Source organism: Aulonocara stuartgranti, assembly GCF_965226115.1.
Source record: "Aulonocara stuartgranti genome assembly, chromosome: 3".
Taxonomy (NCBI): Eukaryota; Metazoa; Chordata; class Actinopteri; order Cichliformes; family Cichlidae; genus Aulonocara; species Aulonocara stuartgranti.
Window position 1 is genome coordinate 77,373,567 of NC_138941.1, and position 9,680 is coordinate 77,383,246.

A 9,680-nucleotide genomic window follows, 5' to 3' on the forward strand; every position below is an offset into this window, starting at 1 on the left:
TCAGGATGACATTTCTATTCTTCTTGGGAACTTATGACACAAGAGTGTGTGTGTCAGTGAAAGCACATTTGGATGAGAGTCCTTCCTCTGGTTGATACCAGCTGAGGGGGAAGTTCAGGCTTGTTCTTCCTCACTGTCCCTACCATGGTGAGCTTTCTTTTCAGCAGCTCCTGACCACCTGTCTCCTGAAGCACCGTGCACTTGTGGATTACCAGCTTCTGCAGTCTTTTCCTCAACACTAACCCTCATATAGTGTGAATGATGTTGTGAAGCTGGTTAGGGTTTAGAATGTACGTGGTTAATGATGTGCTTTTGAACACACCATGTGTGAAATAGTCCCATGTGACCCCGTGGGGAGCTGTTTATCTTGTGCCTTGTTTCTCTCCTGTTCCCACCTGTGTTTTTCCCTCTGAAGAACTGGTAACCAGTGTGAAACGTCAGGGATGCTCGATCAGACCAGTGAGAGCAAACAAACCCAGCCCTCCCAGCTTATGGTTTAATCTTTATTGGGGGAGAAAACTTTTTAAGCCCTAATTTTGACAGGGAGTAGAGTCTTTGAAGCCTTTTCTGGATCCTCAGAGGGGATGAAGGAGGCAGAGGAGGAAGCAGAGATCGGTCTGTGTTTCATTGTAAGATAGAGACCTGGACCATTCTGGGAATGACAGCCGACTTTGGCCCATCGGTGGAGGATCTCATGAAGAGAGAGGGCAGGGAGAAGGACAGTGTTTCATCGATAACAGCTCCAACATCTACAGTGTATATAATATATACATCAAAGTATATTTGCTATACTTAATGTATATAACATCATGTTCTTCTGTCCCCTTCACAGTGCAGGAGCGTGTCAGGATAGATTTCACTGCGTGTTGTATTTGTATAACTGTGCATGTGACAAATAAAGAAACTTGACTCTAATCAGCACAAACGAGGCTCTGACACATGGATTGTTTTTATAGTTTATTTAAAAGGATTAACCCCAAAATGTGAAAACAAGACCATCAACAGGCAAGACAGAGCTGACAATGTTACTGATGTCTGTCTGTAAATAAAGGGTGAGTGGAAACTAAAACTGGGGTTGGGAAACTTGCTGTGATCACTAACAGCTGCACGAGTTCTGGAGTCACCAATAAAACAAAAAGTATAAAAAAGGTTTAGCAAGCTCAGCATTACATAGATAAGGGATTAGGTGGGGATACTTTCAATGCAAACCCAGGATGAGAGCACGAGGTGAGGCAGAGGAGGAGCAGGGAAGTGATGAAGGAGGACCAAAAGGATTCTTCTGTATCTTTGGGTTTGCAGCAATAAGCAGGTGGATTTTTAATGTTTCTAACTGTTTGCACAGTTTCCGTGCTGTTATTCTTTAGCTTTGGGGCCGTTTTATAATAGTTTTGTCTGAGGTGTTTAAGCTTCTATTTGTTCATCCACAATATTGTTTAGCTGATTCTATATGAGCTCGTTCCAGTTCTTTCAGTCAGTCTGTTGCTTCTCTCCCGATCATTTTCCCTGTTCCTCATAAATCCCAAGGGTGGGGCCCGTGGGTCCATGTTAGAGTCTGGACACATTTCCACCCTGAAAAGAAGAAATGACATTCAGTTACCTTTGTGTGCAGCAGAAATGCCTCCTGGGTGCACTGGAGATAGAAAAGCACATCCCTCACTTATTTTAAAGCTAATGCATTCAACAGCATTTCTATAAAATCAGACCTGATTTTTATTCCATCATATTAAGCCCATCTCTCAGCATAAACATTACTGTCATGGGTTACTTTGATAACTCCAAACTACAGGAGGTCAGAGGTCGTTAGAAGCTCCCTGGCTGTGAAGAGGCAGGAGGCGAGCTGTAGGAAACCCTTTGACGGCTGATGAGGAATTGTAAATGCTTTTTGTTGGAAGACGGCAGCTCGTGAAAGGCAGATGTGCAATGCTTTTGTGCTGCACGACCATCGTTGAACATCTATAATCCAGTTTTAAGATCCCTTTTTGTCAGGTGTGACTGCACTTAAAGAGGCCTGGAGGCCTTTTCAGAGGCGTCTCTCTTCGTGCATGAGAGACAAAGGTGCCACCCTGCCTGCTGGCTTTGTTATCTTCACACCTCGGCTCATATGATTAGGTAGAGGATGATTAGGGGTCCATGACCCTCTTGGGGACTCTCCCATATGGCTAAATGTGGGAGTCTCCATCAGCAGCTCCTTACACTACGCTGAGCTGGATGACTGAGAACCGACATACTTCCAGGTGAATGTAACGCTACGGAGAAACTACAGCGAGAGTAAACCTGCTAACTTTGGTGTTTTTTCAAGTATCGGGTAATTTTATATGTGACTTTTTCTATCAGGTGAACAAACTGTGCATGCATATTCACGCTAAAGTTAAATGCAGAGAAAGCGCAGAGTCTCTGCTTTCAGAAACAATTGGATTAGTTTCAATTGAGCGAACGGTTCAAACCTTACAGTGATTTAAAAACGTTGCAAAAACCTGTTGGATTGTGAGTTTCAGGCATTAAATGCAATTCTACATCCGGACACTAGAGGGCGCAGAGCGCGATGGTGGTACCGAGCAGTGTTTTGGGGCGCAGAAGAAGAATTTCACAGAAAGAACTTCCTGTTGTGAAGCTAACCCCAGCACAGCATGTGTGTCGTTTGTGTTCACGGTTTAAAGAAGATTATTGTGTTTTCGTCTACTTGTTACCCAGGCTGACAGCAGCTTCACTGCCTCAGGTTAGTAAACATTACAATGACTGTGCACGGCGCACCTCACAGTACAGGATGTTGTTCGGTCATTCGCACATCTCGGTAAAGGATGCGGGTCATTGTGTGTACACTGTGGCTTTAGGCTGCAGGTTGATGGATGCTAATGCTAGCGACTTGGCTAATGCAGAATACAGTGGAGCCCCGACTTACGAAAAGTTCAAGTTACGAAGGCACTGAACGGCAATACTTCTGCCCGTGTTACGGCAAAATGCCCGCGTAACGAAATCCGCTGGCTCTGATTGGCTGAGCCTTCAATACCCACAGTGCCTTCCGAATCATGTGACAACCCCTTGGCTTCCGTACTTGCGCTTCGCTGTTCCACTTGAACCACGCAGCTAGCAAAATGAAGCGTAAAGTACTGTCGATGAAAACAAAGAGAGAAATTATTGATAAATATGAGCGAGGTGGGAAACTTAGTGCTATTGCACGCGAGTATGGCCGAAATCCTTCGACCATAGGAACAATTCTAAAACAAAAAGAAGTCATCAAAGCAGGTAAACCTTCAAAGGGCACCACCATCATGTCCAAAAGGAGGACCCCCATACACGACGAGATGGAAAGGCTTCTCCTTGTTTGGATTAAAGACAAGGGAGAGACTGGCAATACCCCCACAGAGACTGTCATTTGCGAGAAGGCGTCCTCAATTTATAATGATTTAGTAAGTAAGGCAGCTTCCGATGAGCAGCCAACGGCATCGACGTCCTCGCAGGAGGCACCGCTAACCTCCCCAGAGTTCAGGGCATCGCATGGGTGGTTTTATCGGTTCAAGAAGAGGACTGGCAACCACTCCGTTGTGCGTCACGGCGAGGCAGCAAGTTCCAATCACAAGGCTGCCGAAGAATTTGTTAAAAAATTTGAACTTATAAATCAAGAAGGCTACATCCCCCAGCAGGTATTCAACTGTGACGAGACTGGCCTCTTCTGGAAAAAGATGCCGCGGCGTACGTACATCACCGCGGAGGAAATAAAGATGCCAGGCCACAAGCCCATGAAGGACCGTCTCACCCTCGCCCTGTGTGCTAATGCCAGTGGGACTGTAAGGTCAAGCCACTCCTAGTGTACCACTCAGAAAATCTGCGTGCCTTCAAGAAACACAAAAACTTTAAAGGAGAGGCTCGAGGTTATGTGGAGGTCCAACCCCAAGGCCTGGGTGACCCGACAGTTCTTTGTCGAATGGGTCAACTTGGTCTTTGGCCCTGCTGTCAAGAAGTTCCTCGAGGAGAACGAGCTCCCCATGAAGTGCCCTCTGATCATCGATAACGCCCACCCCTCTGGCCTCGAGGACGATATCCTGGAGGAGTTCTCGTTCATCAAGGTTCTCTTCCTCCCTCCCAACACGACCCCTCTCCTCCAGCCCATGGACCAGCAAGTGACCTCTAATTTAAAGAGACCGTACACGAAACACATGTTCAAACGGTGTTCGGACATAACAGAGAGTACGCAGCTCAGCCTCAGGGAGTTTTGGAAATATCATTTCGACATCGTTGCATGCCTCAAGTTGATTTCTTTGGCATGGCGGGAGGTGAGTCGTCGAATGCTAAATTCTGCTTGGAGGAAGCTGTGGCCTGATGCTGTTGCCCCTCGAGATTTTGAAGGCTTTGAGGGGGAACCTCAACCTGAAGTCAAGGTTGAGGAGATCGTAAATCTCGGCACCGCCCTGGGACTGCAGGTTGACGAGGAGGATATAAACGACCTTGTGCATGAACATCGAGAGGAGCTGTCAACGGCAGAGCTGCAAGAGTTGGAGGCGATGCTGCACTCATCAGTACAGCAACAATTCAGCGAGGAGGAGGCCGTCATACCATCGGCCGATATCAAGGACAATCACCCTGAAAAGAACTTTACCGCTCGTGCTATAGAGCATTTTGGTGACGTCTGCCTCTCCCACTTCAGATCCATTTTGAAAAGTAGACAGAGACAGACGTCGTTGGATAGATTTTTCACAAAGAGGCCAGCAACAAGTCAACCTTCAGGTGAAAGTGTGCCTTAGAGGGCGAAAAGCGATGAAAGTAGCAGTAGTGATTAGTTCAAAAACATAAAAATGCACTAAAAATAAATGATAAAATAGATTTTTTTTTTTAAATTATCTAAGTTTAAAAAAAGTTTTAGTTTTAATGTTTAGAACGTCATGTACATGCAGCATATGTATGCATGCATACAGCTGACACATTTATACACTTATTCCTCTAATTTTGAGTTATTGGTAATGTTTTTACCCAAATGCGATACTTCTTAAAATACAAGCAGACATTACAAAGAAAGCTGAAGTGTTACTAATTGTGTAAAAATGTCTGAATTGTTTTTTGTTGCCTTTCTTTTTTACTTGTAGTGTTTTAGATGTCAGGGCTGTTGGTGGATTAAAACTTTTTGTTAATAAAAATAATGTTCTCTCTGGTCTTTAATGTGCACTTCAGTGTCTGTTGCACTACCTCCTGATGTTTAAAGCCTGATTAATCTTTGAATTAAAAAATCAACAACTTTACACCTTAATGTTATGCCAGTTTCCGCCGTGGTGGTGCTGTATGTATGTATGCATGCATACGTATGCTTTCTTCAGCCTCCACCACCTCCGCCACCAAGAACTCCGTCTCCAGCCAGCATCTAAGCACTCAAAAGGCGCGATGGCTGCTTCGATTTACGAAAAACCGTCGGGAACAGATTAATTTCGTAAGTCGGGGTTCCACTGCAGTGTGTTGCTGTGACATTTGTGAGGTTCCCTCAGACACACTCTGCCAGTCTTGTTGCTGTTAACAACAAAATATTAAAAAATCCACCATCTGTTCCACCGTCACCAGTTAATCTGGAACACCGGGTGATTTAACGCTACTCCGTGTTCATACTTGGAAGTATTAGCATGTTATTGACTTGGATACTATATTGTTTTAAGCCTTTGTGAATGTTTGTTCATTTTAAAGTGAAAACGCCATCTGCTTTTGGCACAAAACTATCGAATTTGCAGCTTCGGTTAAGTGGGATGGTTTGTCAGACATCACTGTAACATCATCCTACAGTAGGACCGTTTGTCAAACAGTGGTTACATGATGTCTGGAGACTTTCTGGTTCAGTTTTGTTTGTTTAGCAACTTTTGCTCATTTACGTAACTGCTGTTTTAGTCATGGCTTGTTTTCTTTGCGTTTGCTGGTTGTAGAAATGGTTTCTATGAAGCGTTTCTTTTAGCTGAACGAACTGCTCGTGTGCGTGCATGTTTTATACATGTGCTAAAGTTAAATGTCTTTGTGCAGAACATTGTGTGCTTTGGAGAAACAGCAGAGGATCAACAAAGGTTCAGTTTTAAAGTAGGTACTGCTCTGTGTCCAGTGTAGCGACATAGCTAGCTTTGCATCATACCGAGACACGCTACTGGTGCTATAAAGTGATGTGCAGAGTTTGTCTCTCTCTTTGTATTTGCAGTCCAAACAACATGGAGAAAAACATTGTGTACTGCCTGCTGTGCAACAAGCCCCAGCTGTTCATTTGGAATCACCTGAGCGGAGTGTGCCTGAAAGACGGCACAGCACAGGAGAGGGAGCAAGAAGCTTCCAGAGCTAAAGCCTCCCAGAAGCTGTTTTCCAGGGAAGGTCGACTCTGGAGCTTCTCGGAGCTGCAGGAGTTTTGCAAGGACGCAACATCTTGCACCAAACTCTGCAGTCGCCTTCAGAGTCGTGGCTTTATCATCACAGACACTCCCCAAACCTTCCCAACACAGAGGTCTGATGAGCTTGTTGCCACTCTGGCTCACACATACTGCAGGACACATACGCACTTTGAACACTGTCTTACTGTCACCTTTGCAACAGCTTTGATAAGAAGGAAATCCTGGCCGTGGCCAAAAGGGACATCGAGTATTTCCACCAAAAGCTTGCAGGCGGTGATTGCATCCCCAGCGTTGCCATGACAACGTTCAGGCAGTACTGCGAGGCCATCCTGATGTTACAGCACGGACTGACAGCAGGTGCTGTTCAGGAACTTTCTGTAAGCGCCGCCAACAAAAACAGTAAATTATAAGTGATAGTTGATGGAAGTCACCCTGAGCTCCAACACTTTGTCCCACACCCACAGGTGCAGGACTGGATGGAGCGAAGGGCAAGCTTGAGGATGACCATCCAGGAAGAAGAAGTAAGTCCTTTGTTCTCAGCAGCGACTCTCTTCCTGCTCTGTGTGGACCCTGGGAGGTGATTTATAGTTTTCATTGATGGCTCTTGTCTCTGCAGCTGTTGGAGTGCTACTTTAAGAACATCCGCCCAGTGTGCTTACAAAACCAAAGAGTTGGCAGTGACGACGGGGGCAGGTTCTTCCTGGGAGAAGGTGGGGTCCCTCTGACCAACCCAACAGGAGATGTACAGCGCCTGAGGGCCAGGTGAGTGCTGCACACCACTGGATCCATACTGGCAAAACTTTGCCAGTGTGGTCATAGCACTCAAACACATGTGTTGCTGCGTTTGTTGGTGGATGTAGAACTGCTTCACCTTTCTAATTTGGTTAGATACCTGCGCAGCGACACTGAGGATCCTGCGGCTGGGTCAGCATCACACTCAGCAGGAGTAGAAACCTCGGGACAGGCCAGGTATGCTTTTTGTTTTTATGTTACCCACTAGCACAAGAAAACCTGCGTTACAAGTTTCCACATCCAAACTATTGGTGGGTTTCTCTCTCATTCTGTGTAGGCCCATTTCCACAAAGCGCCTACCACTCAGGGAATGGGATGCCTTCCAGCAGACCTTCCCAGTAACCCTAAATGGAGAGCCACCTTCAAAACGCCGGTGTGTACAGGCTGGTTTTCCACACTACCGAGCCCACTACAAAAGGTGGAGGGAGCTTCAGCTTAAGCAGCGAGTTCAGCACATCCTCGGTAAGCCCGTCATGCTAATGGACGCTCTGCCTCCATTATTTACAGCTCTAATATATACACATAGCTCAGCAATTCTTCACATCACAGAGGTTCAAATATACACGATTGACTCAGATGGTTGATTTGCAGTATTCCTCACGCCTCGCTCTGGGACAGGGTGTGCCAGAAGAGGCAACGCCCCTCAGCGTGCAAGAGTACAGACGGCATTAGATAAGGAGACCTGGAGCACCAACAAGCCCACTGTTGATGCCGTCCTACGGGCCTGGGTTGCTCCACAGCCCAGGATCCAGGACAGCCCGTCCCTCATGTCCTCGATTTCAGAGCAGAAATGGAAGGGCCTGGCTTTGAAGGACTTCGGGGAGGAAAAGGGCAAAGGTAAATGCACCTATCGTTTGGACCACACCCTCGTTTGACAGCAAGTCAACATTTCTAAAGAGCTTATGATGACTTCCTGTTGCTCACAGGTGTCATCGCCCTGATGCCCTTCAACAAAGGAGACGTCGTCTGCGACTACCACGGAACGTGCATCACCAAAGCTGCAGGGAATCAGAGGCGGCAGTCAGGGTCTCTCTTCTTCTACAGGGACGAGTGCCACAGGGCTGATGCCACTGCGTCCCCCTGTGCCTGCCACCTGCACAAGGACTCCTATAGAAGGCACATGAACCATTGCCAAAGGAATCCAAACGTGAAGCCACAAAGGTTCACCGTGAACTTCCCTGCTGGTCCTCGGGAGAGTGTGCTGTTCATCGCCCTGAGGGACATCGCGGTTGGAGAGGAGCTCCTGTGGGACTATGGAGTCTAGAGATGGCACCGTGTTTTATGTCCCATATCCTACATTTGGATTTCTGCCCACACCGACATGACTCCAATAGTGTATTTTATAATCAATAAAACTGTTTTTAATATATTGCTGCGTTTTGTATAAGTTCAAACTCAAGCTAAAGCTATTCTGTTATATATCTTTCTCAGAGGTGAAATGCCGGTTGACTCGGTCCATCCCTGATGGAGTCTCCCATAAATCCTTTGGCTGGACATTTGACTTGTCTTTATTTTTCCTTTGTTTGATGCTTTGCTTGGCTTTTGTTGTGTCTGACCTTTTCTGATTAAAAGAAAATTGAGCTCACAGGACACCATGTTGCCTCAGCTGATGCAGTCCTCTTTGCAATAATGTTTATTTCCAAAGGAATTTCTAGAAATTCAGAACAGTAAAATTCACAGAATGAATTAGAAGATAACTCTGATGTAGTTAAACTAAAATCCTCTGTGGGGGTTAGTATATAAACTCTTAACACCTAGTTAGCATGAATAAGTGTTGAATGATCAACTCCAGACAGATTTGGTATTCAACACTAAGTCAGAGTTAACGTTCCAACTCTCCAATAAGAGTTAAATTAACTTATAAAGAGACTTTAAAAGAGCTGAAATCAAATCTGACAGTCTTCATTTGGACATGTTGGATTTTTTTTACTTTTTTTTTCACTTTTTAACATGCATGTAGAAGCATATCACACGGAGGCTCTCCACCCACTGTGAGACAGGCAGTGAGTACTGAGAAACCTGCAGAACACTCATCATTTAGAGTCTGACGGGGGTTGACACTAAAATACTTTAAATGTTTAGCATGAAGATCAGAGCCTTGGATCCCACATTTGATTCACTTTGTACCAAAGCATCAAGGGTTTCACAATATAAGAAGGGTTCTCATATAATTCATGAGAGATGTGATGCTAACGATGCAGCTTTATTATCACTGGACGCTCGTCAGGCCTCGGACAGAATAGACTGGTCAGATTTATTTAACCTTCTCCCAAGATATGGATTTGGAAATCATTTTCTCAGATGGGTTCAACTTAACCCGTCACATTGGAGTGTTCCACTCATCAGGGGTGCCCGTTATCTCCAATGCTATTCATTCTGACTATGGAACCTCTGGTGATGACACTTAGAATGAGAGCTGTACTATTTGGTTTCCAGTTAGGAGATCGAGAGCAGAGATTGGCCCTAGGCCCTAGACTGGCTGTCTGTTAGCAAAGTTGCAAAATTAATGCTACAAATGGAGCTATTTAGACGATTTTCTGGCTA

The 9,680-nt window shown here is 45.5% G+C and overlaps 1 protein-coding gene across 3 annotated transcripts; it reads left to right on the forward strand.

Moving 5' to 3' along the window:
* Nucleotides 1-2,558: 2,558 nt before the first annotated feature.
* Nucleotides 2,559-8,731, forward strand: LOC309703549 (uncharacterized protein). Of its 3 annotated transcripts, none has more exons than XM_082528455.1 (10): nucleotides 2,559-2,716; nucleotides 5,992-6,045; nucleotides 6,161-6,457; nucleotides 6,547-6,721; nucleotides 6,809-6,865; nucleotides 6,961-7,106; nucleotides 7,233-7,313; nucleotides 7,414-7,598; nucleotides 7,728-7,973; nucleotides 8,063-8,731. In XM_082528455.1, the coding sequence occupies exons 3-10, from the start codon at nucleotides 6,171-6,173 to the stop codon at nucleotides 8,398-8,400; spliced, it is 1,515 nt and encodes a 504-aa protein (XP_082384581.1). In that variant the 5' UTR covers nucleotides 2,559-2,716; nucleotides 5,992-6,045; nucleotides 6,161-6,170; the 3' UTR covers nucleotides 8,401-8,731. The 3 variants fall into 3 exon arrangements, with proteins under 3 accessions (XP_082384581.1, XP_082384583.1, XP_082384582.1); XM_082528457.1 differs by having other exon boundaries at nucleotides 7,755-7,973; XM_082528456.1 differs by lacking the exon at nucleotides 5,992-6,045.
* Nucleotides 8,732-9,680: the final 949 nt, after the last annotated feature.